Here is a 27938-nt window from a genome sequence, read left to right as displayed (position 1 = left end):
GGCCCTAAAAAGACAAAAAAGAGGGAGCTCCCTGGTGGTGTAGCGGAAACAAATCCAACTAGGAACCATGGGCTTGGGGGTTCCATCTCTGTCCCTGCTCAGTGGGATCCAGCGTTGCCCTGAGCTGTGGTGTAGGTCACAGACTCGGCTTGGATCTGGTGTTTCTGTGGCTGTGGTGTAGGCCAGCAACTACACCTCCGATTGTACCCCTAGCTTGGGAACCTCCATATGCTGTGGGTGGGGCCCTAAAAAGACAAAGAAAGAAAGACGAAGAGGTAGATATTTTCATCATTTTACAGATGAAAAAACTAAGGATCAGAAAGGTAACTTGTCAAAGGCACATTACTGATAGAGTGAATCCTTGAATGGAAACTAGATCTGTGCGGCTCCAAAAGCCATGTTTTTACCCACTCTGCCTGTTGGGGACTAACTGAAAGTACCCTGAGCAGAGCTAAGTAGGAAGGGTTACCCACAAAGCCTGGGGGCTTTCATAACTATTTAGTCTAGTAGAATGAACGGACACTTTTCTTTTCTTTGCTTTGCTTTCTGGAGGCTCCTTTGTGATTAGGAAGGCTGCCTGGAAAAAGGTCTGAATAATTCCATGAGAGAGAGCCCTGCCAGCGCAAGGGCCCAGAAGTAAAAGGGCCAAATACGTGACGGAGGTCCTGGTGAACTTATGTCAAGGACCACAATGAAGCGCCAACCCCAACCCTAAGTCGTCTGAACCCACCCAAACCAAAACTTTGCTCGCACCAGAGCCCGGGTCTCCTGGTCCAGACCAATGCGGAGAACTCTAGTGTCCAGATTCCGGGCCTCATTTACTCCGGCCTGAAGGACGTGCAAGGCTGGACGAGTCAGGCCTCTCGGCCCCTCTGTGGTATCTCTGGATGCGGCCGGAGCCGGGGATACAAGACCATAGGCACCCCCGCGCCTTTTCACCTACCGTAACAACCCGCCCAGCGGCCCGCAAACGCTCAGCTCAGGTCAGTCTCTAGCAGCCGGGAAGAAATGGAGGGGGCGGAGTCTCCGGGGTGACGGACCCCCAGAGTCCTCCAACTACCGTCCAATCTGGCGATGTTCTGTTGGTCTATTGGTCGAGCGGAGCTCGCTGGGTAAGGAAGTGAAGAGCAGATGGGCGGGACTGTTGTTGCCTGGAAACGATGCAGAACACGCCCCGGGCCCCTGTCTTTCCTGGGGCGGGGCTGATTCCGCTTTTATCTGTGCGTTCCAGAATCAAGGACAGCGCATTCCACGTTTCCTGCTCCAATAGCGAAGCCCAGTTTCCAAAGGCTTGACTTCTTGATTCCCTCTGCAGGTTAATCTCGGCAGTTCTCTGAGTTGGTGTTTGTCTCCGAAAATTTGAGCCCTTCTATAGGCAAGTTAGAGCAATTTTGCCCCTCGATTGGGGAATAGAAGGGATCACTTTCCTTACTCTCACGAGAGATCCATGTCCCATTCACCGAAACTTTCTCTCATTTAGTCACTAGCCATCAAGTTCCTGCTGTGTTCTAGACATTGTGTTAAGTGGGAATTGAAGACAGTTAAGACTTGGTATGGGTCCCAGCTTTACAGTTTAGGATGAAGAGCCATGGAGACAGGCATGTTTATAAATAACAGCAAAGAGTTATAGAGAAATAGAACTGTGGCTAGAGTACATAAAGGAGAGAGTGGTCATGGAAGGTATGTATCAAAAGGCTTTTTTTTTTTTTAAGGAGATGGGCTTTGATATCCTTCAGGGGTTATCAGTTTGCTGAGATGCAACCCTCACAACCCCATCCCCAATTTCCAGGGCTGGTTTCTCTCTCCCAAAGAAACATGTGAGGAAGACATCAGCCAACTATCCATAGAAGTAATATGACTGAGGATATAGTATCTAGATGTGTCCAAAGCCAATCAATGTGGCTATGTGGTAATAACCACCACCATGTGGAAGGGAACTATGAGGTACCCTGTTATTCACATAACCATTCTTAAAGAGAACAGACAAACCGAAGGAAGTAGAAAGCAAGAAGGTTAGAAAACAAAGGAGCAAATAATAGGCAAGATTTTGCAGTGCTTATTCATAGGGAATATACAAGAGTGGGCGGATCCCCAGAGTCTTCCAATTGCCACCCAACCTGGTGACATGAATTTGGCAGTATCTGATTCATAAAAAGAGTCATTGTCATAGGTTTACTGGAGCTTCATTGAGCTCCTCCATGGTCTTTCAACTTATGAAGTTTTCTCTAATTTCCTGCTCACCAAAAAAACAAACAAAAAACCCCCCAAAAAACTCTTGATCAAATTTGGCCTCTTAAATATCTTGATACTGGGATTTGGATGACTTTAACAGTAGGCACAAATAGTGACTGGTATAAAATTGAATACTTTTTTAAAATTTAAAGTTACAGTTATGGAGCTCCCGTTGTGGCTCAGAGGTAATGAACCCTACTAGCATCCACAAGGATTCAGGTTCAATCTTAGCCTTGCTCAGTGAGTTAAGCATCTGGCATTGCCATGAGCTGGTGTAGGTTATAGATGCAGCTCGGATCCTGCATTGCTGTGGCTGTGGTATAGGCCAGCAGCTGCAGCTCTGACTCAACCCCTAGCCTGGGACCTTCCATATGCCAAGGGTGCGGCCTTAAAAAGACCAAAAAAAAAAAAAGTTACAGTTATAATTTAGCAAATAGTCATCTTACCATGTCCTCTGAGCTTAATTACTATGTGTGTTGAATAAATCCAAACCAGATTCTGGACTTGCAAAGCTGAAACCATAGGCCCTGGTGATCTCTCCCTACCTAAGGACTGCTCACACTGGGAAGCCACATGAGGGCAGTCAGCATCCCTCTATACTAGACTCAGCTATAACCACAATGTGATTTGTACACTTTTTTTTTTTTGGTCTTTTTGCCTTTTCTAGGGCCGCTTCCACAGCATATGGAGGTTCCCAGGCTAGGGGGGTTCCCAGGCTAGGGGTCTATTCGGAGCTGTAGCCGCCAGCCTACACCAGAGCAACGCGGATCCAAGCTGCGTCTGCAATTTACCACCACAGCTCACAGCAACACCGGATCCTTAACCCACTGAGCAAGGCCAGGGATAGAACCCGCAACCTCATGGTTCCTAGTTGGATTCGATAACCACTGTGCCACGACAGGAACTCCTGTACACATGTTTATGGTTTTTTTGGGGGTTTTTTTTGTCTTTTTGCCATTTCTTGGGCCGCTCCCACGGCATATGGGAGGTTCCCAGGCTAGGGGTCTAATCGGAGCTGTGGCCGCCAGCCTACGCCAGAGCCACAGCAACACAGGATCCGAGCCACGTCTGCGACCTACACCACAGCTCACGGCAACGCCCGATCGTTAACCCACTGAGCAAGGGCAGGGACCGAACCTGCAACCTCATGGTTCCTTGTTGGATTCGTTAACCACTGGGCCACGACTGGAACTCCCTGTACACATGTTTTTTTTAATTTGTATCCTCTTCCAGCCTAGGCCTTCAATGAAATCATGAACTGTGTCTTTCTTACCTCTGTATGTCTAGAGCCAAGTGATGTTTAGCAAATGTTCAAATTTGTATGGTGTCTGAATATTTAAATTAGAACCTTCATGGTCAAGGACTACACCGAACTGGGCCTAGACCTAATCTCATCTCCATGTTGCAACCAGGGTCATCTTTTTGGAATGGAGGTGAGATCATGTCACAAGCATCCATACACACACACCCCAGAAACTCTTTGATGATTTCCCCCACATCTCTTTTTTTTTTTTTGTCTTTGTTGTTGTTGCTATTTTTTGGGCCGCTCCCTCGGCATATGGAGGTTCCCAGGAGGTTCCCAGGCTAGGGGTTGAATCGGAGCTGTAGCCACCGGCCTACGCCAGAGCCACAGCAACGCTGGATCCGAGCCACGTCTGCGACCTACACCACAGCTCACCACAGCTCACGGCAACGCCCGATCGTTAACCCACTGAGCGAGGGCAGGGACCGAACCCGCAACCTCATGGTTCCTAGTCGGATTCGTTAACCACTGCGCCACGACGGGAACTCCTCCCCCACATCTCTTAAATGAAAGACTTAAGATCCTGGTAGCTTAGCAGGTTAAGGATCTGGCAGCTGTCACTGCTGTGCCTCTGGTTACTGCTGTGATGTGGGTTCCATCCTTGTCCCCAGAACTTCTACGTGAGGCAGGCGAGGCCAAAAATAAATAAATAAATAAATAAATAAATAAATAAATAAATAAATAAAATTAAAGACTTAAATCTTTATCATAGTAAGTTAGGTGGAGTTCTTAATTCAAACAATAGAGCTCATTCTAGCCAGTTAAGCAGTAAAAGGAATTAACTAAAGCTGCTCTGTACAATAAACTTTCTAGGATCATAGGAAAGTTCTGTATCTAATCTGTCCAATAAGGTAGCCACTAGCATCATCTTGTTATCGAGCACTTGAGATGCAGCTTGTGCAACTGAAGAACTGAATTTTAAATTTTCTTTCATTTTAATTTATTTAAATTTAAATAGCCACACAGGGCTAAAGACTACTCTATTGTACACTACAGGATTAAAGGATATCAAGAAATTCACATGGGCCAAAGAGTCAGACTTAGAGATCTATACAGCCAGAAACAGTGTCTAAACGTCACTGAAGGACTGCTCAGGGAGCACCCCAATGCCACTGAGTATAGACACAGCATCAGGGCATTGGACACAAGAATCTCCCCCATTGTCGTCCCCCAAACCAGATGCCACCAATGCTAGCATGTCAGATATGGATTCCACACTGTGCCTGTTTCCTCTGCTGTTTGCCTCTGAACAAAAGATCCTGCCTGATCAGAGCTCAGGTGATGGATGCCGAAATTGCAAGTGAGGCTGGGAAGGACAGTTTCTGGATTCCACATCTTAGAGACGGTACTTTATCTGGGAAATTCTCCACACAAAGAAGATCGTTGATGCTGGATCTCCAAAGCATCGATCTCCAAAGAGTGTGACAGAAGTCTACTTAGCATGGTCTATAGCAGAGCTTTTTAAACTTTAATATGCAGATGAATCATCTGAGGATCTTGTTAAGATGCAGATTCTCAGAATTCCTGTAGTGGCTCAGCGGAAACAAATTCAACTAGTATCCATGAGGATGCGGCCTCACTTACTGGGTCAGGGATCCAACATTGCTGTGAGCTGTGGTGTAGGTCATAGACACGGCTTGGATCTCGAGTTGCTGTGGAGCAGGCCAGGGGCTACAGCTCCAATTTGATCCCTAGCCTGGGAACTTACATTTGCCGAGGGTGCAGCCCTAAAAAGAAAAAAAAAATGTAGATTCTCAATCAGCAGGTCTGGAGGGAAGGAGGAAAAATATTCTGCAGCTCCAAGTTGCCAGATGTTGCCCACGTTGCTAATCCATAAACCACATGGGCGTAGCAAGGATTTATACAATCGTACAGGGTCTCACTCTCTAGATCTCTCCTTGTCTGTGCTTCAGACACGTTCTGAAAAATACTTTTTTTTTTTTCGGTCTTTTTGCGTTTTCTAGGGTCACTCCCGGGACATATGGAGGTTCCCAGGCTAGGGGTCTAATCGCAGCTATAGCTGCCGGTGTATACCAGAACCATAGAAACACCAGATCTGAGCCGCATCTGTAACCTACACCACAGCTCACAGCAACATCGGATCCTTAACCCACTGAGCAAGGCCAGGGATTGAACCCACAACCTCATGGTTCCTAGTTGGATTCGTTAACCACTGAGCCACAACGGGAACGCCTCTTTTTTTTGGTTTTTTTAAATAACAACTTTAGGAGTTCCCTTATGGTGCATTGGGTTAAGTAAGGATCCCACGTTGTCACTGCAGTGGCTTGCGCCTCTGCTGTGGCTTGGGTTTGATCCCTGTCTCAGGAACTTTTGTATGCCATAGGCACAGCCAAAAACAAACAAACAAAAGGTTATTGAAATATAATTCACACTCCATAAAATTCACCTTTTTGTCATGTGGCTGGTTCTCAGAGGCCTTGGCTTCTCTTGATTTGGCTGTTTCTGAGTTTGTTTGCCAGCTCTCTTGTGAATTTTTTTTTTAAATGAATTACACAATATACATTTTTTAAATAGATTTTTTACAAAGACTATATCATGTTACACATTTCTGGCTCTTATTTTTCTCGCCATTTACTTGCCTGTAGGTTCTCTGGGCTTCAGTGTCCTCATCTGAAAAATGACGGTAGCACTTATAGGGTTATTATGAGAATTCACTGTGTTAAAATACATACAGCACTTAAAATAGCACTATATATGAGTGCTTGCTATTATCGTTATTATTTTCATTCCACAAAACCTACGTCAACCGCACTTGCTTGATTTCATTCTTTTTAATGGTTATGAACAGAATTTTGTGATGAAGAATGATGTATCCATTCATTCGACTTTTAGTGGGCAATTGCTTTGCTTCCATTTTTTGGTTACTAAAAAGCAACATTGCAGTAAACACCTTTGTATATATACCCTTACCTACATTTTTTTTTCTTACTCGGGGACGGATTGGCATAGCTAGGTTAAAGAGTATGTGAGTGTGTGTACGGTTTTAAATTTCATTAAACGCCATATTGCTTTCTGAGAAGAGTGTGACAGATGCACAATTCCACCAGTAATGTATGGGTGTATAGTTTTTCCTTCAATCCCACCAACAGTTGATCTTTCTGCTCTTTTTAAATTTTCTCTTGTGAATTCTATGAGGCACTAATATCCTTTCAATAATTTCCTCTTTGGAGTTTCCTTTGTGGCTCAGCGGTTAACGAATACGACTACCATCCATGAGACCTCAGGTTCTATCCCTGGCCTTGCTCAGTGGGTTAAGGATCTGGTGTTGCCATGATCTGTGGTGTGGTCCCAGCCGAAATTTGGATCTTCCATGACTGTGGCTGGGGCATAGGCCAGCAGCTATAGCTCTGATTGACCCCTAGCCTGGGAACCTCTATATGCCGCGGGTGTGGCCCTAAGAAATTAAAAAAATAATAATAATAAATTTCCTCTTTTATAAATTAAAAAAAAATTGGTTTCAGTATTTTGCATTTAAGTATTTTGGTTTCAGTATTCTACATTTAAGAACTCTGACAAATACATCTTCTGATCCACTTGCAGTTTTAATCTCGGGACAGGAGCATATGGGAAGCAACTAGGAGATCTCTAATCTTTCTCATGATGTTAGGGGGATCGACAAGTGTAAAAACATTGCTTCTGGGGTGTGTGAGTTTAATTACATATATATATCAAATTTACCGAGTTAAGTCACAAACTATCACATCTTTTTAAAGTAAACAACACAGTGATTCTTAGTATATCCAGAGTTTAGAAATCCTCATTTTATTTTGTTTTAAAATAACTCCAGACGCGGCTCGGATCCCGCGTTGCTGTGGCTCTGGCATAGGCCGGTGGCTACAGCTTCGATTCAACCCCTAGCCTGGGAACCTCCATATGCCGCGGGAGCGGCCCAAGAAATAGCAACAACAACAATAACAACAACAAAAAAGACACACACACACACACACACACACACACACACACACACACACACACACACAAACAAATTAAAATAACTCCTTTCAAGAGTTTTTCCAGACGCAAGACTTTGAGCAACTATACGTTATCTCCACTTTTAACTTTTTTTTTTTTTTTTGCTATTTCTTTGGGCCGCTCTTGCGGCATATGGAGGTTCCCAGGCTAGGGGTTGAATCGGAGCTGTAGCCACTGGCCTACGCCAGAGCCAGAGCAACGCGGGATCCGAGCCGCGTCTGCAATCTACACCACAGCTCACGGCAATGCCAGAGCCTAACCCACTGAGGAAGTGCAGGGATCGAACCCTCAACCTCATGGTTCCTAGTCGGATTCGTTAACCACTGCGCCACGACAGGAACTCCCGTTATCCCCACTTTTAATGAGTCATTCTCCTAGCCTCTCAACTCTTTCAACTCACTCCTTCGCTCCTACTCCCCTCTCAGTCCCATCCCGGCACGAGGCCTCAATGATTGGTTGATGCCAAGTGACGTCCTCAGATCGCGACCTAGAAGCCGCGGCCACGTGGTTATGTTCCTGGGCGGCCGCTTGTGGCTCCCGGTTCTTAGGCAAGTGTGCTCCAACCTCCGGCGTCTCACCTTTGCCAGGACTTGGGGTGGCCGTAGGGACCCCATGGCGGAAACACTCTCGACCCGGGCCGAGGCCGCGGGCGGGCTGAAGGCCCCGGCTCAGCAAAACGGAGTTGCGGGTGGCGAAGCTAGGGAACCGCAAGGGAGCCTGGAGCCTGCGGGCCCTGGAGTGGAGCTGGCCCCGGGAGACGCGAAGCAGGCCTCAGAGATCGAGAAGCAGGCCCCGGTCGTAGCCCCCGGCCCAGGCAAGCGGAAGAAGCGGCGGGGCGCAACCGGAGAGCGTGTCGTGCCGCCCCCGAAGAAGCGACGGGCAGGGGTTAGCTTCAGCGATGAGCACTTTGCCGAGACCAGCTACTATTTCGAGGGCGGCCTGCGCAAAGTGCGGCCCTACTATTTTGACTTTCAGACTTACTGCAAAGGCCGCTGGGTGGGCCACAGCTTGCTGCACGTCTTCAGCACCGAGTTCCGAGCCCAACCCCTGGCCTACTACGAGGCGGCGGTCAGGGCGGGCCGCCTGCACCTCAACGAGGAGCCCGTGAAGGACCTCAGCATTGTGCTCAAGGTGGAGTCTTGATGGGGCCTGCCCGGAAGCGGGCAAGGAAAGGGGCAAGGCTTTTTCCACAGTTACCAGGGCATAAGTATTGGGGTAAAATAGGGGTAATTCTGAAGACTTCTCGTTTTCATTTGGAACACTCTTTTAGTGCCCATTTTTGCAAGTAGACAGCCTGTATGCTTCAGAACTCAGTCCACTTATCCCTTCTATCAAGGTGGCTTCTGTGTTGCCAGGGGCCAGGAGTTGGAATTCTTATAGCTTCTTTTATGCAGCCTTGTGGCACTGGCCCAGATGACTTTCCACCTTGCATTGTAGATCTCTGTACAAATAGTAATAACGGAGACTATCATTTTTATCCCCTGACTCTGTGCTGGGCACAAAGTTAAGCATTTTATGTACTTTAACATTTAATTCTAATGACAGCCTTGTGGAGTGGATAATGCTGCCACCTCTTACCTGTTAGGAAGCTGAGGAAACTAAGGTAAACCTCACAGAGGTAAGGCAGCACTGCCACCTCCAGTGCCTGTTTTCTTTTTTGTTTGTTTTGTCTTTGTTTTTCAGGTGCGGCATATGGAAGTTCCCAGGCTAGGGGTCAGATCCAAGCCACCTCTGACCCACGCCACAGCTCGAAGCAATGCCAGATCCTTAACCTGCTGAGCCTTGACATGAACTCCCAATGCCTGTGTTCTTACAAGTTCTACATTTATTGTACAGCCTGATGTGATAAACTTGTGAAATGAGAGGAATAGAGACTAGAATTGTCTAGCCCAGTGCTTTGATCCTTTAAAATTCCATCACAGCTAAGAGATATCAGACACCTGTGTCAGTAGAAGTGGCTCTCCAAGGTTGTGGGAGTTCACAAGGCACTTTTTTCTTTTGTAGAATGAGTGGTTTGAATCCTTTCTTCTGTCCCAATTTTGAGAAGCACAGTTCTGGACTGACCCTCACATTTTACAGATAAGGAAACTGAGGCCTAGAAAAGCTAAGTGGCTTTTGTAGGAGTGTGTAGTAAAGAGTTCCCCTTGTGGCTCAGCAGAAATGAATCCAACTAGTATCCACGAGGACACAGGTTCGATCCCTGGCCTCACTCAGTGGGTTAAGTATCCGGCGTTGCCATGAACTGTGGTGTAGGTTGCAGACACAGCTCAGATCTCACATTGCTGTGGCTGTGGTGTAGACTGTCAGCCATAGCTCCCATTTGACCCATAGCCTGGGAACTTCCATATGCACATGTGGCCCTAAAAAGCAAAAAAAAAAAAAAAAAAGTGTGTAGTAAGCCTGTGGCAAATTCAGGTCTGAAGCCCAAATCTCTGGACTTAGAGCTTGGTGTTTGTTCACAGTCACAATAAGTGATACTTTAGAAAATTTTAATTTTAGAAAAATAATTTAGAAAAATTAATGTTCTTCCTTTTAGAAAATTTTAATTTTTAATTATAACCGTTGCATAGAAATACAAATGAGCAGAACAAAAAAAAAATGCATACCCCACCACCCAAAAATGTCACCGTTAACATTTTATGAATGTCCTTCTAGCACTTTTTCAGTGCCTATCTGCCTGTGTGTCTGTAATTTTACAAAATGAGGATCCACTGTGCACACTGCTTTTTCTGCTTCAGGATGTACTGTGACCATTCTTCCAGGCCAGTAAGGAAGAGGGGAGGAAACTGTAAAGTCGACTGATTACATGTGGCTGGCCCTTGGGCTGACCAATTGCCTTATGTCATTGGCAGGACAATGACTTCTTACGGAACACAGTGCACAGGCATGAGCCACCAGTTACAGCAGAACCTGTCCGCCTGCTGGCAGAGAACGAAGATGTGGTAGTTGTAGACAAGCCTTCTTCCATTCCTGTCCACCCCTGTGGCCGCTTCCGACACAACACGGTCATCTTTATCCTGGGCAAAGAGCACCAACTCAAAGAGCTACACCCATTGCATCGACTTGACCGCCTTACGTCCGGGGTCCTCATGTTTGCCAAGACAGCGGCCGTCTCAGAGAGAATTCATGAACAGGTTCGGGACCGGCAGGTGAGACAAGCTTTTGCCTCCTTCAGGTTACTTCCTGGATCCATGAATGCTCTGTGTTGAAAAGATGTCACTGGAGTTCCTGTTGTGGCACAGCGAAACAAATCTGACTAGTATCCATAAGGAAGCAGGTTTGAAATCTGGTCTCGCTCAGTGGCTTAAGGATCCGGTGTTGCCATGAGCTGTGGTGTACGTCGCAGATGCAGCTGGTTCCGGCGTTGCCATGAGCTGTGGTGTACGTCGCAGATGCAGCTGGTATCTGGCATGGCTATGGCTCTGGCATAGGTCAGTGGCTATAGCTCCAAATCGACCCTTAGCCTGGGAACCTCCATATGCCAAGGGTGTGGCCCTAAACAAACAAACAAAAGGTGTCACTGAGTTCTGGATCTGAAGTGAGCCTGGTCAAGCCTCCTATCTTCAGGAAAGTCAACACACTTACATTGCCAGAGACAGGTTATTATCTCTTGTGTTTCACAAGATATTTATAGAGTTGATTTATATCTCCTCTCTTGGTAGTTTGCCATTTTTTGGGTTTTTTTTTTGCTTTTTAGGGCTGTATCTGTGGCATATGGAGCTGTAGCTGTTGGCCTACATCATAGCCACAGAAACATGGGATCCGAGCCACATCTTCGCTCTATACCACAGTTTATGGCAACACCGGATCCCTGACCCACTGAGCGAGGCCAGGGATTGAACCCACTTCCTCAAGGATACTAGTCAGATCGTTTCCTCTGAGCCACAGTGGGAACTCCCAGTAGTTTGCTGTTTTGAGGTGGTTTTGTTTGTTTGTTTGTTTGTTATTTTTGATGTACCCGAAGCATATAGAAGTTCCTAGGCCAGGGAGTGAATCCAAGCCACATCTGTGATGACCCATACCACAGCTATGGCAATGCTGGATCCTTAACCCACTGTGCTGGGCCAAGGATCAAACCCTTGCCTATGCAGTGATGCAGGCTGCTGCAATCAGATTCCTAACCCACTGTGCCACAGCAGAAACTCCTAAAGTTTTAAAGTGTTGTCAGACTGAGCAAGGTTTTTTGGCCATGTCTGACACGCAGAAGTTTCCAGAATGGGGATCAAACCTTCACCACAGCAGTGACAATGCTGGACCCTTTAACTGCTTGGCCACAAGGGAATTCCTGAGCAAGGTTTTTAAGAATGTAGGGAGAGCCTACTTGGTAGAAAGATTCTGGATAGAGGTGGAAGAGCTTGGGTAGAAAAGTTAAATGGTAGTCATTGTGGTCTTGAGCCTTGTAATTCTGAATCTGGCTATAATATGTTTATACCATGCTCAGCACCAAGTATGTTAGACCATAGCTAACTGAATCCTTAAAACAGCCCTGTTGAAATGAATGCTTTTCTTTCTTTTTTTGGGGGGGGGGGGGAACCTCCATGGCATGTGGAGGTTCCCAGGCTAGGGATCGAATCAGAGTTGTAGCCTCTGGCCTACGCCACAGCCACAGCAACATGGGATTCGAACTGTGTCTTTGACCTACACCAAGTTCATGACAATGCTGTATCCTTAACACACTGAGCAAGGCCGGGGATCAAACCTGTGTCCTCATGGATACTAGCCAGATCCGTTTCCACTGAGCCATGTTGGGAACCCCAGTAAATGCTTTTCTTTCTTTTTTTTTTTTAATTTTTTATTTTTTTTGTCTTTTTCCTATTTCTTTGGGCCGCTCCCGCGGCATATGGAGGTTCCCAGGCTAGGGGTCAAATCGGAGCTGGAGCCACCAGCCTACGCCAGAGCCACAGCAACGCGGGATCCGAGCCGCGTCTGCGACCTACACCACAGCTCACGGCAACGCCGGATCGTTAACCCACTGAGCAAGGGCAGGGACGGAACCCTCAACCTCATGGTTCCTAGTCGGATTCGTTAACCACTGCGCCACGACGGGAACTCCAGTAAATGCTTTTCTAATCAAATATTTTCTAGACAAATTAACGGGATTTAAAGAGGCTAAATAGGAATTCTCTCATGGCTTAGCAGGTTAAGGGTCCAGGATTGTTACTGCTATGGCTCTGGCATGGGTTTGACCCCCTGGCCCAGGAGCTTCCACATGTTACAGGCACAGTCACAAAAAACAAGAGGCTAAGTAATGTGCCTAGGATTGTGCAGCTGGCCAGTGGTGGAGCTGGGGTTTGAATCCTCTTCTGTCTGACATGGGTACATTCGTTATCACTGCAGGGAATTTGGGCTTCATGAGTTTAGGCTTTGTGCTGACTTGCTCCCTCTTTCTTCCTGTTTAGCTGGAGAAGGAATACGTGTGCCGGGTGGAGGGGGAGTTCCCTGCTGAAGAAGTAACCTGCAAGGAACCCATCTTGGTGGTGTCTTACAAGGTAGGGGTCTGCCGTGTAGATCCTCGGGGCAAGCCCTGTGAGACAGTGTTCCAGCGACTGAGCTACAATGGCTGCTCCAGCGTGGTACGCTGCCGGCCACTCACAGGCCGCACGCACCAGATCCGAGTCCACCTCCAGTTCCTGGGCCATCCCATCCTCAATGACCCCATCTACAACTCAGTCGCCTGGGGCCCCTCCCGAGGCCGAGGCGGCCACATTCCAAAGACAGATGAGGAACTACTTCGGGACCTTGTGGCAGAGCACCAGGCCAAACAGAGCCTGGATGTGCTAGATCTCTGTGAGGGCGACCTGTCCCCTGGTCTCATAGACTCTACAGCACCCTCCTCAGAGCTGAGCAAGGACCATGTAGAAGAGTTGGCTGCATCTGCCCAGAAGATGGATGGAGCAGTTGAGGCAGCCCCTCAGGATCTGGACACAGTGCCCTTGGCACCAGGGAAGGCAGCCGAAATGGATGTTGTGAATCAAGAGACAGACCCACTCTGTGCAGAGTGCCGGCTGGTGCGACAGGACCCCTTGCCCCAGGACCTTGTGATGTTCTTGCATGCTCTCTGCTATAAAGGGCCAGGCTTTGAGTACTTTTCACCAATGCCTGCCTGGGCTCAGGATGACTGGCAAGAGGGCTGAGGGCTGTGGCCAGTGGAGGGGTTACTTCTTGGGTTGGAAGAGGGATAGGCCGTGGGTAGTAGGAGCTGACCACATACACTGTACTCAGTTTCTCAGGGGTGAGGTTGGGCTCTTAAAGGAACTGCTCATACCTCCTTCTTTCTTCTCCCTCCAGCTACAGTTTGGGGACTTTTTTTGGTTTGTAAATAGATCTCTTTTTTTTCTAACACCTTATATGTCTGGTTTTCTTACTACTTGTTTCTTTTTGGGTTTTTTTTCCTGTCTTTTTTAGGGCCGCACCCTAGACTAGGGGTCTAATTTGAGCTGCAGCCGCCGGCCTATGCCACAGCCACAGCAATGCCAGGTCCAAGCCGCATCTGCAACTACACCACAGCTCACTGCAACGCCAGATCCTTAACCCCGCTGAGCGAGGCCAGGGATCGAACCCGAAACCTCATGGTTCCTAGTTGGATTCATTTCCTCTGAGCCAAGACGGGAACTCCTCTTTTTGTTTTCTTAATTGAGATAAAAGTCACTTAACACAATTACCTTTTAAGATAGACAGTTTAGTGGCATTTCATACATTCACAGTGTTGTGCAGCCATCACCTCTTAACTAGTTGCAAAACATTCATCACCCAAAAGGAAACCTGTACTCATTAAACAGGTATTCCCTGTTTCTTCTTCCTCCCAGCCCTTGATAAAAGTAGTCAATTTTCTGTCTCTATGGATATGCCTATTCTGGATATTTCATACAAATGGAATCATATAATATATGACCTTTTGTATCTGTTGTCTTTTGTTTAGCATAATGTTTTCAGGTTACAAACCACCCTTTGGCTGTTGTGAATAGTGCTGCTGTGAACATTTGTGTGCAAATTTTTGTTTGAATACGTTTTCCATTCTTTATATACTAAGCGGTGGAATTGTTGGGTCATATGGTAATTCTTTTTATTTTTTTGAGGAGTCACCAAACTTTTCCACAGCAGCATATTTGAGTTCTTTTTGCATTTTTTAATTGGGTTATTTGATTTTGTATTGCTGAAATGAAGGAATTCTTTACACATTCTGGGTATTAACCCCTTATCAGATATATGATTTTTTATATATTTATATAAATATATATTTAGATTCCACATAGAAGAGAGATCATATGGTATTTATCTTTCTCTGTCTTATTTCACTTAGAATAATGCCCTCAAGTTCCATTCATTTCCTTCTTTCTAGCTGAGTAATACTCCATTGTAGTCATTCATCTTTGGATGCTTAGGTTGTTTTGATGTTTTGGCTGTTATAAATAATGCTGCAATGAACAGGAGGTACAGATACCATTTTGAGATGCTGATTTTAATTCCTTCAGATGTATACCCAGAAGTGAATTTGCTGGTAATACCATACTGCCCTCCAAAAAGATTATACCAATTTCCATCAGTAAGTAGTGTGAAAGGCAGAAGCAGCTGAATATAGTGACTATGAAAGAGCTGGTCAGGCAGCTGCATTTTCAAGGCTGGCTTTAGTTCTAACTGTGTGTTGGAATCATGGGTTTCCCGGAATGTCTGCATCTCTCAATGGATGACCTAGGTTTGCTTGGGTCAGTTTTGCTCCTGAAGGCTTTAGAGAAAATGGCCTCATTTCAGAGCCACTTTAGGCTTTGGATCACTGGTCCTCAGGACTATGGATTTTTTAGAACATAGGATTATTGAAAACCAAAAATGGGAGCAGAACAGCCTAAGGAATGTGACCAGATTTTGGATGGATAAGTTTATTGCAGTCAGAGTTATCATCACCAAGGAACTCATTCGACTTAGAACACCTGCTTTGCACATGGCAAACAATATTGTCTATGATTATGATTCTTGTTTTCCTACCCTCCAAACCCCTTTTGTACTCTCTTCCTTTCATGTGAAGCTTGTCCATGTTTTCAAAACGGCAACATTTTTATCAGCCATTAACCACACCAAAATAGTTAAGAATTGGAATTCCTGTTGTGGTTCAGCAGATTAAGAACCCAACTAGTATCCATGAGGACATAGGTTCAATTCAAGGTCCTCTTTAAGGACCTGGCATTGCCACAAGATGTGGCATAGACTGCAGATTTGGCTCAAATGGCATTGCTGTGGCTGTGGCGTAGGCTGGCAGCTAGTTTGGATTCGACCCCTAGCCTGGGAACTTCCATCTGCTGCAGGTGCAGCCCTTAAAAAAAAAAAAAAAAAGAATTGCCTAGTAAAGTTGAACATACACATGCACATAACTATTGATTCCATTTCAGGTTATAGACCTAGAGAAACACACATGTACCTCAGGAGACATGTATAAGAACATTCACAGCAACATTCTTAAAATAGCAAAAAACTGGAAACAACTGAAATATCTGTTCATAAGAATTCAGACAATTATATACTAAGTAGCAGTGCAAATGAATGAATTATATGGATAAAACTGTTGAGTGAAAGAAGTAACAGATGAATAATATTCCATTTAGGAGTTCTCCGTCGTCGTGGCACAGCGGAAATGAATCCGACTAGGAACCATGAGGTTTGCGGGTTCGATCCCTGGCCTTGCTCTGTGGGTTAAGGATCTGGCGTTGCCATGAGCTGTGGTGTAGGTCGCAGACACAGCTTGAATCCTGAGTTGCTGTGGCTCTGGCGTAGGCCGGCAGCTACAGCTCTGATTAGACCCCTAGCCTGGGAACCTTCATATGCCGTGGGTGTGGCCCCAGAAAAGACCAAAAAAAAAAAAAAAAGATTCCAGTCCCTGAAAAGACAAAAAGACAAAAAATAAAAATTAAAAAAAAATGATTCCATTTATATAAAATTCAAAAACAGGCAAAACATTTATGTATATATATACATATAAGGAAAGTAAAAAGATGGTTAACACACAATTTAGGGAGTTCCCACCATGGCACAGTGGGTTAAGAATCTGACTGCTGGGTTGCTGTGGAGGTGCAGGGTCTATCTCCAGTGCAGTGGGTTAAAGGAGTAGGAACTTCCATATGCTGTGGGTGCAGTCATAAAAAAAAAAATTTAGTGAAGTAGTCTTCTCTTTGGCAAGAGGATGCCAGCAGAGGGACACATAGGAAGCTTCAAAGTTGCTGGTAATAATTCTGTTTCTTAACCTGGCTTGGATATACATTGTATTGGTTTTATTCTTTTAAACTATACATACACAATATATTACATGTATGTATTATATCATTGTATGTGTAATATCTTTCAAGATAAAAAATTTTTTAATTATTTACTTATTTTTGTCTTTTTAGGGCCATTCCCATGGCATATGGAAGTTCCCAGGCTAGGGGTCCAATTGTAGTTACAGCTGCCGGCCTGTACCGCAACTTGGGATCTGAGCCACGTCTGCGACCTACTCCACAGTTCACAGCAACACGATCCTTAACCCCACTGAGCAAGGCCAGGGATGGAGCCCGCATCCTCATGGATACTAGTCAGGTTTGTTACCACTGAGCCAACATGGGAACTCCAAGATAAAAATTTTTAAATAAGTGTTCAAAGAGCTCTCTCTCTCTTCTTTTAACCTTTAGTTATATCTGAAATAGTGACTCTCTTCACCCACTGCACAACTCCCAAATCTACTTTACCTCCATGTAGCTGGTGGGAACCTAGCTAGTCCCTAGACCATGAGTCATTTTCATCAGGGATGGAAAGAGAGCATCCTTTGTCTAGGATTTTGGAGACAGTAATGAGAAACAATATACAATAATTTGCAAAAGTGACTCACCACTTTAATATGCCTTAGTAGATTCAAATAGTGCTGCTTTATCATAGCTTTAAAAGAGCTGAGGGATCTAAAAGCAGTTTATGGTTCTGGTATTCCAGATTTTTGACATGCTTTTAGACACAGAGAGCCTTGTGCACTTGTTTAATATGGCATCTAGACACAAAATTCTTGTCTTTTTGTCCTTTTTTTAGGGCCACACCCGAAGCATATGGAGGTTCCCAGGCTAGGGGTCTAATCAGAGCTGTAGTTGCCGGCCTATACCAGAGCTATAGCAATGCCAGATCTGAGCTGCAACCTACACCACGGCTCACTGCAACACCGGATCCTTAACCCACTGAGCGAGGCTGGGGATCGAACCTGCAACCTCATGGTTTCTGGTGGGATTCATTTCCGCTGCTACATGACAGGAACTCCTAGGCACAAAATTCTTGAAAATACTTCAGTAGGTAAACAAGTGATAAAATTTTTCTGGTTCTTTTTTCTTTTTTGTCTTTTTGCTATTTCTTGGGCCGCTGCCGCAGCATATGGAGGTTCCCAGGCTAGGGGTTGAATCGGAGCTGTAGCCACTGGCCTACGCCAGAGCCACAGTAACGCGGGATCCGAGCCGCGTCTGCAACCTACACCACAGCTCACGGCAACGCCGGATCGTTACCCCACTGAGCAAGGCCAGAGACCGAACCCGCAACCTCATGGTTCCTAGTCGGATTCATTAACCACTGCGCCACGACAGGAACTCCCTGGTTCTTTTTTCTTATAAACCTTCCAACATTTGAAATGTCGGCGTTAAGTTAGGTTAAAATTTTTAAAAGAATAGTTTTATATTTCATCCTAAATGCTAAATTGTCCAGAATCAGAATTGAGGCAAAATTATAAAGATTAAGAATTTTAGGATTTACCTGGTAGTCTAGCAAGTTAAAGATTTGGCACTTATAGTGGGTGTGGCTTGGGTTTGAATCCCTGCACTGCATGTTGTGGGCACAGCCAAAAAAAAAAAGAATTTTACAAGCAAAGGAATGTCAAAGATTGCCAGCAAAACACCATAACCTAGAAAAGAGACGTGGAACAGATTCACTTTTATGGCCCGTAGGTGGAACCAATCCCACTGACACCTTGATCTCATACTTCTAGTCTTCAGAGCTGTGAGATAATTTCTGTTGTTTAAGCCAAAAGAAATTAAAAAATTAAGTCCTGTATTATGGGCTAAAATAAAGGTTGCCTCTGTTCCTTGCTAGGTTATACCAAAAAATGATAACCGATAGTCATTGAAAGGACAGTTGATTTGAAGTAATCCTTTTAGGGAGTACCCAGAAACTACTGTCAAGGAGCTATTTTAATTTTCTAAAAGCTAAAAGAAAAAAAAAAAACTTTTTTCAGATGTCAAGTTTATGTATCATCTAAGAATTTAAGTAGTTCCCATCACGGCTCAGAGGAAATGAATCCGACTAGTATCCATGAGGACGCAGCTTCAATCCCTGGCCTTGCTCAGTGGGTTAAGGCTCTGGCATTGCCATGAGCTGTGGTGTAGTTCTCAGATCCAGCTTGGATCTGGTGTGGCTGTGGCGTAGGCCACCGGCTACATGTCCAACTCGACCCCTAGCCTGGGAACCTCCATATGTCATGGGTGCGGCCCTAAAAGACAAAAAAGAAAAAAAAAAGGTTTTTTTAAGTCAGAATTTTAAATCTATGGCTATATTAGCAATCAATGGGAAGTTGATCATTTAGATGCCTTGGAATCATTCATGGTCTATTTTTATCACTCAGTATGTTGTCATAGTTCAGAACAAGCACTGCCTTCATTTATCCATTGTAACATTTCTAAGCATTTACTGAAGGAATTTGATCTAGAATTGATAAATACAAATCAAAATCAAAAGATTCAGATAGAAATATTCAAGAAAGAGGAACTGTGAGAAAGAGGGGAAAAAAGTACTCAGTCAATGACCTTTTATTCAGTCCAAAGAGAAATATGAAAAACTTATTCCTTCACAGTGCCACAATCAGAAAAGGAGTTATTGCTTCTGTTTTTAACACCATGGACTCATCAGTCATGTCCTCAGGTCTTGCCTTCATCCATTGATTTTACCCCCACTGAAATTGGGTTTGACCTAGTTTTACTTCATTCTGGAGATTTCAAATAAAAATTTTGAAATTTGAAATCTGGGGCATTGCTCATCCTCACTGTGATGAGAGGGAAAAATGTAACTGATTGTTGCTTTTTAACTATCCAGAACAATCTTTGCAGAAGAGAGAAAGCATGGGATATAGCAAGTGTTATTCCCCCTTTCCCTTAGTCTATTGGCATTCATTAAGTTGGTCTTTCCTAAGCAAGTTTACTATAAACTAGTTTTCAATTTTTCCTTTATTGATCTTCAGTATGAAACTATTGGTTTTTTTTGTCTTTTTGTTGTTGTTGTTGTTGCTATTTCTTGGGCCGCTCCCGCAGTATATGGAGGTTCCCAGGCTAGGGGTTGAATCGGAGCTGTAGCCACCGGCCTACGCCAGAGCCACAGCAACGCAGGATCCGAGCCGCCTCTGCAACCTACACCAGAGCTCACTGCAACGCCGGATCGTTAACCCACTGAGCAAGGGCAGGGACCGAACCCACAACCTCATGGTTCCTAGTCGGATCCCTTAACCACTGCGCCACGACGGGAACTCCACTATTGTTTTATTTTCAGCTCAGTAAGCATTCCTAGAAGTTATTATAGCAAGGTGGATGTTTTCATGTAATAGCATGAAGCTCAGGGAATGACTTGGGTTGGTGCTGCAGACTCAAATGCCCGTATTCATTTTTGAACCTCTCCAGGTCTTGTCATGACTGTTTCCAGAGATGGTGAGTGGGACATTTCCCCAGCTGTGACAAGACAGGACCCAAAGATGAGTTTTACAATCTCTTCTCTGGGTTTTCAGGTACAGACTGAATTCACTTCATTGTCAAAACCAAACTTTGCAAGTCTTGCACCCCTAGGTCTGGGTTTAAAAAAAAACTCTAGGTATGGGTTTAAGAAACTGGGGGCGCGCGCGCGCGCACACACACACACACACACACACACTTCACTGGATTTTACTTCTTCCTTATGTGTCAGCTTTGTCCATGAGGGCTGCTGACACATAGGACCTTGCCCAGGAGGCAGAGCATCATCAACAAACACTGGACAGTTCCAAGAACACCCCATTCTCCAGAGAGAATGGGTCTTCTTGAAGCTGGACTTGGAGAATGAAGACCCATTCCCTGGCACTGAAGTAGTAAAAGAGCTGGAATATCTTGGTAATGCATTTGGCTGTGCAATGGTTCTTTCTTTTGTGGTCTTCAAAGGGTCTGCAGTAGTTCAGGATAGGACTTGTGAAGAACCCTGATATTAACGGAGAACTACCTCTTTGAGCTGTAATTTGTTGACAAGTTTGGGAGAGTAATGGGGATCTTTCCAAATGTAGCAGCCATTCCCACAGAATCATCTTGTCCAAGTCGTCAGTTGCAGCTTCTCCAGTAGATGGCGCCTCTAACTCTTTTACTGCCTTCCTTTCTTATAAATTCCTTTTTCCACTACTAATGCAAGTGTCGTCCCCCCACCCCATCCCTGGGGGCTTTTAAATAATCTGGCATGTTGTTAATCCTTTTTTTCCTTTCTTTCTTTCTTATTTTCCCCAGCTGTGACTCCAGACAGGATCCAAAGATGAGTTTTACAATCTCTTCTCTGGGTTTTATGGAGACTTCACTTCACCCTCTGTGTTAGCCTTAATCCTTTTGATTCTCTTAGGAAGAGGTAATAAACACAGTTCTTATACATCAAAGATCATAGAAATGCAAAAATGGAAACTGTCAGAGCCAGGACTTGTTCTAATTTCATGTGAAAGTAACCGCAAATGAACTATACATGAAAAAACATGTAAACTGAGGACTAGAAAATTGAGCTTCTACGCACAATTTCTTTTCTTTTTTTTCCCTCTAGACACTTCCAGTGCTTTATATTTTCAGAACTTCTATAGCTCTATAGCTGAAGATTTTCCTTTGAGAAAATAACCCACTCGCTTTTTTTTTTTAGTCTTTTTTTAGGGCCACACCTATGGCATATGGAAGTGCCCAGGCTAGGGGTCAAATCATAGCTGCAGCTGCCAGCCTACACCACAGCAATGCCAGATCCGAGCCATTTCTGCGACTTACACCACAGTTCACAGTAACGCCAGATCCTTAACCCACTGAGCAAGGCCAGGGATTGAATCTGTATCCTCATGGATACAAGTCAGATTCGTTCCCACTGAGCTATGATGTGAAATCCCCCCACACACTTTTTATTTATAGAGACTAGACATATTGATACACCTTATCAATTTTCCAGGAAGTCATCACTGTGAAAAGCAGACAAAACTCAGAAAAATGATGCAGTCTTACCAGCCTTTAGAGAGGCTGCAGTACCATTGGGCAATTTAAGTACACTCTGCCAATGGGCTGGGGAAACACAGGAAGCTACAGGAGCATCTATGAGGGGTACAAAGGCCCAGAAATACGAGAGCATTGGACTAGGAGAGAGAAACCTAAGGAGCTGCAGGTTGCAGGGCGAGGAGAATCTTTTTTTTTTTTCTGTCTCTTCTAGGGTGGCTCCCACAGCACATGGAGGTTCCCAGGCTAGGGGTTGAATAGGAGCTGTAGCCACTGGCCTATGCCAGAGCCACAGCAACATGGGATCCAAGCCGCGTCTGCAACCTACACCGCAGCTCACGGCAATGCCGGAGCGTTAACCCACTGAGCAAGGCCAGGGACCGAACCCACAACCTCATGGTTCCTAGTCGGATTCGTTAACCACTGCACCACAACGGGAGCTCCTGGTAATCTTGATGGAGATAACATTTAAGCTGAGATCAGAAAGAGAAGCAGGGAGTTCCCGTCATGGCTTGGTGGCTGACGAATCCAACTAGGAACCAAGAGGTTGAGGGTTCGATCCCTGGCCTTGCTCAGGGGGTTAAGGATCCAGCGTTGCCATGAGCTGTGGTATGGGTCACAGACGTGGTTTGGATCCTGTGTTGAAGGCCGGCGGCTACAGCTCAGATTAGACCCCTAGCCTGGGAACCTCCATATGCTGTGGGAGTGGCCCTAGAAGAGGCAAAAAGACAAAAAAAAAAAAAAGAGAGAGAGAGAGAGAAGCAGGCGCCAGCCAGGCAGGAGTTGATGGGAAGGGGTTGGGGCGGGGGGGCAGCAGAAGCATGATCCAGGGAGAGGAAGTGGTAAAGCATCTGCAAAGGTCTTGGAGAAAGGCCTGGTTGGGGGGCGGGGGGAGAGTTAAGGTTAAGGTCAATGTCTTGAAGGCACATTAGAAAAGTCCTCAGGGGCTCTTAATTTTTTTGTGGCATAGACCTTTGGCAGTCTGGTGAAGCCTATGAGCCCCTTCTTAGAATATATATATATTTTTATGTTTTTTGCTTTTAGGGTCACACCTGTGGCATATGGAAGTTCCCAGGCTAGGGGAGAATCCTAGCTTCAGCCGCTGGCCTACACCACAGCCACAGCAACGCAAGATCCGAGCTGTGTCTACAACCATAGCTCACAGCCACACTAGATCCCTGACCCACTGAGTGAGGTCAGGGTCAAACCCACATCCTCAAGTATACTAGTCAGATTCGTTTCTGCTGCGCCACAATAGGAACTCCAGAATATTGTTTCTAAATGCATAAAATTGTTGGATATAAAGTCAACGAAGTTGGAATACAGCTATCAAAATAGTTTAAAAATCTATGATACAATAATATAATGCAATTACTTCCTTATGAATGAATAGCATTATAAGATCTGATGGCATATCTAATAACTACCATTATTTTGAAGTAGTAGCAATGAGCATTAAGCAATAACTGTGATCTGATATAATAATATCTGTTATTTCCTTTTTTTTTTTTTGGCTTTTCTAGGGCTACTCCTGTGGCATATGGAGGTTCCCAGGCTAGGGGTCTAATTGGAGCTGTAGCCGCCAGCCTATGCCACAGGCACAGCAACACCAGATCCGAGCCGGGTCTGCAACCTACACCACAGCTCACGGCAACGCTGGATCATCAGCCCACTGAGCAAGGCCAGGGATCGAACCCACAACCACGTGGTTCCTAGTCAGATTCGTTAACCACTGTGCCACGTTGGGAACTCCAACATCTGCTTTTTCTATTGGTGACAAAATCACAGGTAAGGTTAATACTACTGTAGTTTGTTGCTTACCTGTATTGAAGGAAGTGATTTCAATGAAAATAAACCTGCAATTTTTTTCCCCACCAAAATAATTGAATTTTTTCCATGGACCCCTTGGGAATGTGTAGAATCCAAGTAGAAACCCTTCCTAGCAGCAGGGTGGCAAATGGATTGGAGAGCAAGGCTGAAGGCAGGTGCTGAGATGCCCCCAGCCCTCAGCCCTCAGCCCTCAGCCCTCAGCCCTCAGCCCTCAGCCCTCAGCCCAGGGAGGTATCAACGTTCCTAAGAGATTTGGATTGATGAGGGAGGAGCCACTGGAGCCTGCGAGCAGTGGCAGCTGCCTTCCACCTTCAGGACTGCAAACTTTGGTGAAGACACTTGCCAGGTGCCAGGTTCTGGGGTACCATACAGTGGAGAGAGAATGTGTAAACCATTACTGCAAGGGATAGATGAGTGCTACTTCCTAATTTCCAGCACAGTAAAGGACAGTGGTTGAGAGCCACCAGAGTTTGACACACTTGGGTTACAATGCCTTTTCTGCAATTTCAGAAGATTTATAATCTTGGGTAAGTTTATCTTTCAGTGACCTCATCTGTAAAATGGGGTAATAAAAATGTCTATCATGATCACAATGTTATGGTGAGTTCAAGTGCTGAAATTCATTGTGGTACTGGATAAATGAAGGTTTTTAAATATGATGCCTGGCGACTTTTCAAGAGAAGAATCTCTGTTCTTTTTGTACTTCCTGTTTTTCCCTCCCTGCTTAAATCCAAGAGAGAAATTAAAACTTTCTCCTCTGGAAAGGCAGTTGTGTCTTCAGCCTCTGGCTCCTGGATACTACCAAGTCTCCACGTGTTGTCAACATCTTTTTAATGTTGTATACTTTTCTTAAGTACCTGCAGCCTGCTGGGGGCTGAAAGAAAATCCTGAACAGTGCCCCTTGCTAGCTTTGGAAGTGAAACCTGATATTTCATAGTAAGGACAGATATTGGAAACCTTGGGGTAAGAGTCCACAGTAATCAAAGTCCCTCATTCAGAGGCTGAGTTAATTAATATGGAGCAGACCATTGAACATACAAGAATAGGAATAATTGCAGAATTTTATGCACTGTCGCGTACTTCATTAACAAGAAATGAAAATCCTCTGGATAAATGTCTCCCTTCCTAGGAGGTGGTAAGGTCATTCCCAGGTTATTCTGTTTCTGCTCTCTCCCTGTGCCCCTTTCTGTCTCACTGCTTCATGGGGATCCAGATCACCCCCATCTCCTCAAACACAATCTCCTGCTTAGTTAGTCATAGACTACATGTTTCACTAGGATGGCTGTCAAGCAAAGTTGTCATGCTTTCAGAAGGTGCCTCTGAAATGCATTTACTGAAGAGGGACTAACTACCTTGTTAGCCTCTTCCAGACATATTTTTAGCATCATGGTTATTATTTTTAAAATCAGACTAATTCCTTGTTCCCTTAAAAAACATATATTTACTCAGCAAATGTTTTAAAATGCTGTTTTGTGGCAGAGTTTTTGCTATGTTGTAGAGATGCGGAGAAAAGAGACATGCCCTCACCTCTAGTAGCTGTTAGTATGTCAGGGAGGTGAGACACTGCAGAAAATGACTGTTAAGAAAATTTGGGGAGGAAAAATGGGGGCACCAAGCCCGGAAGGGTTCCTCAGTAGGTAATGCCCAGGCTGCATCCTAAGGTGTCATTGAGTTGGCGGGGCTGGAGAATGCTGTTCAGGATGGAGAGAACAGAATTAAAAAAAAAAAAAAGAAAATGAGAAATTAAATTAAATCCATTTTTAATTAAACTCTAATTCCCAGAGTCTCTTTCTCTCCATTTTCTTTGTCTATGATGTCAGAGTGCTCCAAAACCCGTCTTTCAAAGAGTCCAACCGGAGGTACTAAGTTGACTAGTTTATTCTACCAGAAATGAATATTCAACTGTTTCCATTCTGTAGGCAAATTTGAGTTTATAGCTCAAAGGCGCAAAAGTTGTCTCCGACGAGGATGGGATTCGAACCCACGCGTGCAGAGCACAATGGATTAGCAGTCCATCGCCTTAACCACTCGGCCACCTCGTCTCAGAAGCCTATCTCTTCCCGGTAGCTATAGGGAGTAACACGAGGGGGACGTGACGCAATATAATGGAAGCCACCATTTTGTACGGAAGCAAAGATCCGATAATTTTTTACAGCAAGAAATAAACAGATGGCCGCTCCCATATTGTGCGGGATTTGCAGTAGGGAAGGACAAAGGAAGATTCGATAGAAAATGAGATAACCCTGAAAGAAATAAAATTGGTTTGAAAGGAAGTTTCATTAAAGGAGTCTTAGAAAAGCTCTGGAGCCTAGGGGGCGGAGCCGAAGCGTTGAGCGGCTTTGCGCATGCGCTTCAGCTAGGCGGTTAGATTTGAATGCTGCGCTGAGGCTGCTGGGCGTTGTGAGGTGATGTCCTGAGGCGGCGGTGAGTAGCTTCTAGGGAAGTGTGCTGACCCCAAACAAGTCTGGGATTTTTGTCAAGCACTTGGGCCGCAGCGGGTAAGTTTCGTCCTGGACTTCTGGGGAGGGGTTACCTTAGATTTTGTACGTGCGGTCGGAAGGCCCCCGGGTGGGAGGTAGGGGACGCTGCTACAACCAGGCTGCCTCGGAACGCGCGCGGCTGAGTAGACAAGCTTCTGCCCGGGTGCTGGGCTCTTTCTTTTCTGACCTCGGCCTGCACGTCTTGCCGCCTCCCTCCTCCTTCCTCCCTAGCAGTCACCATCTACACCTGGGCCCCTCGGGCCGCCTGAGGTCGCTAGTCCGCGGCGCCTTGCCCCGCCCCGCCATCTTCTGTCAGGGCTTCGGGACCCTTCTTCGCCCTTGAGTTCTCTTCCCGAGGGAACTCACGGCTGTTGGCATTTTGTACTCAGTCTTTTCTTGGCTGTAAATGAAGTGACAGCAGTAGGTGAATTTAAACTCCCCGCTTGTAGTTTATTTATAGTGTCTGAGCCGAGTGACAGCAGCTCTAAGCAAATTTTGGGTTTCCTTCGGATGGAACAACATTAACTAATAAAGCCAGTGTTAGTTCGCCACAAATATCTTTTAGGCCAGAATTAAAGAACCTTTTCTTGCTGTTTATCTCAATACTAGAAGTGAAGAAAAAGGTTCTGCAAAAATATATTGCGGATTGGAATTTTTTTACATAAATGATTTATTTGCATTTTTTAGAAATTGAGGTATAGTTGATTTACAAAGTTGTGTAATTTCTACTTACAGTGATTCAGATATATATATATATACACACACATATATATAATATATACATTCTTTTTAATATTCTTTTCCATAATAGTTTATTACAGGCTACTCAATATAGTTCCCTGTGCTACACTCTAGGACTTTATCCATTCTGTGTATATCCATTTTACATCTGCTGTCGCCGCCAATTGGAATTTAAAAGAGGTTTATTGAAATGGGACAGAGAAGACCAAAGCAGAACTTACTTTATTTTTTTAATTTTTGGTCTTTTTGCCATTTCTTGGGCCGCTCCCGCAGCACATGGAGGTTCCCAGGCTAGGGGTCGAATCGGAGCTGCAGCCACCGGCCTACACCAGAGCCACAGCAACGTGGGATCCAAGCCGCGTCTGCAACCTACACCACAGTTCATGGCAACGCAGGATCCTTAACCCACTGAGCAAGGCCAGGGATCGAACCAGCCAACTTCTTGGTTCCTAGTTGAATTCGTTAACGGCTGAGCAACGATAGGAACTCCAAGCAGAGCTTTCTTTAGTTATTAAGATTGAAGTTTTCAGTTGAATTGGAGCAATCGAATTCCTCAGATATGCGTTGGGTTCCTTGTTGTCTTGTACTGGGGCCAGGAGCAGATGATTCAGTCCCTCATCTAGAGTTTACAGTTCAGAAAGCAAAGAATTAATATGCACAAATAATTATAAGACAAGACTATGTAAAGGATTGTAGGATATTCTAAAGGATTATAGGAGCACAGAATAGGGGAGCTTATTTGATGCTTTTTGGCATTGGAGACTAAAGGAGGTTTCTTGAGACAGTGGCATTTGAGGTGGTACTTGAAGAATGATTTATAGAGATGGGGAGTTAATGCATTGTAAGATTTTGCTAATTAAAGGTTGGGTTCAAAGCAATATGATTTTCCTTGACTCTGAATGGCTGGAAATGTTTATGAGATGACAAGTAGATGTAAACTGAGTAAAAATGTTTGGAGTGGTAGTGTTGATGTGTTTAATGCTAAGTAAGAGATAGTAGAAGATACTCTAGATAATTGATAGTAGGACAGTGCTATCCAATAAAACTTTCAATGTTAATGGTAATATTTTATTTCTGTACTGTCCAGCACTATACATTAGTCACATGTTACTGTTGAGCAACTGAAATGTG

The 27938-nt window shown here is 44.9% G+C and overlaps 2 protein-coding genes and 3 non-coding genes across 5 annotated transcripts in view; 2 read left to right on the top strand and 3 right to left on the bottom strand.

Annotated features, from left to right (window-relative positions):
- Positions 1-8015: 8015 nt before the first annotated feature.
- RPUSD2 (RNA pseudouridine synthase domain containing 2) lies at positions 8016-13870 on the top strand. Its single transcript, XM_047766702.1, has 3 exons — positions 8016-8659; positions 10381-10677; positions 12928-13870. Exons 1-3 carry the CDS (start codon positions 8039-8041, stop codon positions 13660-13662), a joined length of 1653 nt encoding a protein of 550 aa, XP_047622658.1. The 5' UTR covers positions 8016-8038; the 3' UTR covers positions 13663-13870.
- A 6360-nt stretch (positions 13871-20230) lies between these two features.
- Positions 20231-20366, bottom strand: LOC125121776 (small nucleolar RNA SNORA26). The gene has a single exon (XR_007133639.1). It is a non-coding gene; the product is annotated as a small nucleolar RNA SNORA26 (small nucleolar RNA).
- Positions 20367-21025: 659 nt separating this feature from the next.
- On the bottom strand, positions 21026-21147 carry LOC125121774 (small nucleolar RNA SNORA26). The gene has a single exon (XR_007133637.1). It is a non-coding gene; the product is annotated as a small nucleolar RNA SNORA26 (small nucleolar RNA).
- A 4399-nt stretch (positions 21148-25546) lies between these two features.
- On the bottom strand, positions 25547-25628 carry TRNAS-GCU (transfer RNA serine (anticodon GCU)). The gene has a single exon. It is a non-coding gene; the product is annotated as a tRNA-Ser (tRNA).
- A 233-nt stretch (positions 25629-25861) lies between these two features.
- KNL1 (kinetochore scaffold 1) overlaps positions 25862-27938 on the top strand; it is a 74467-nt gene continuing 72390 nt past the window's right edge. Inside the window, 1 exon segment of the mRNA XM_047766701.1 lies at positions 25862-26084. The gene's annotated coding sequence lies outside the window, so the exon portion shown is untranslated.

Source organism: Phacochoerus africanus, chromosome 2 (assembly GCF_016906955.1).
Source record: "Phacochoerus africanus isolate WHEZ1 chromosome 2, ROS_Pafr_v1, whole genome shotgun sequence".
In the NCBI taxonomy this organism is placed as follows: domain Eukaryota; kingdom Metazoa; phylum Chordata; class Mammalia; order Artiodactyla; family Suidae; genus Phacochoerus; species Phacochoerus africanus.
This window is presented reverse-complemented; position numbering and strand designations above follow the sequence as displayed.

Bases quoted from the DNA above. Each gene is read 5' to 3' on its own strand.
- RPUSD2 (XM_047766702.1), top strand. From the start codon at position 8,039: ATGTTCCTGGGCGGCCGCTTGTGGCTCCCGGTTCTTAGGCAAGTGTGC. The intron at 8,660-10,380 runs GTGGAGTCTTGA...TGTCATTGGCAG, and splicing joins ACCTCAGCATTGTGCTCAAG to GACAATGACTTCTTACGGAA. The intron at 10,678-12,927 runs GTGAGACAAGCT...CTTCCTGTTTAG, and splicing joins AACAGGTTCGGGACCGGCAG to CTGGAGAAGGAATACGTGTG.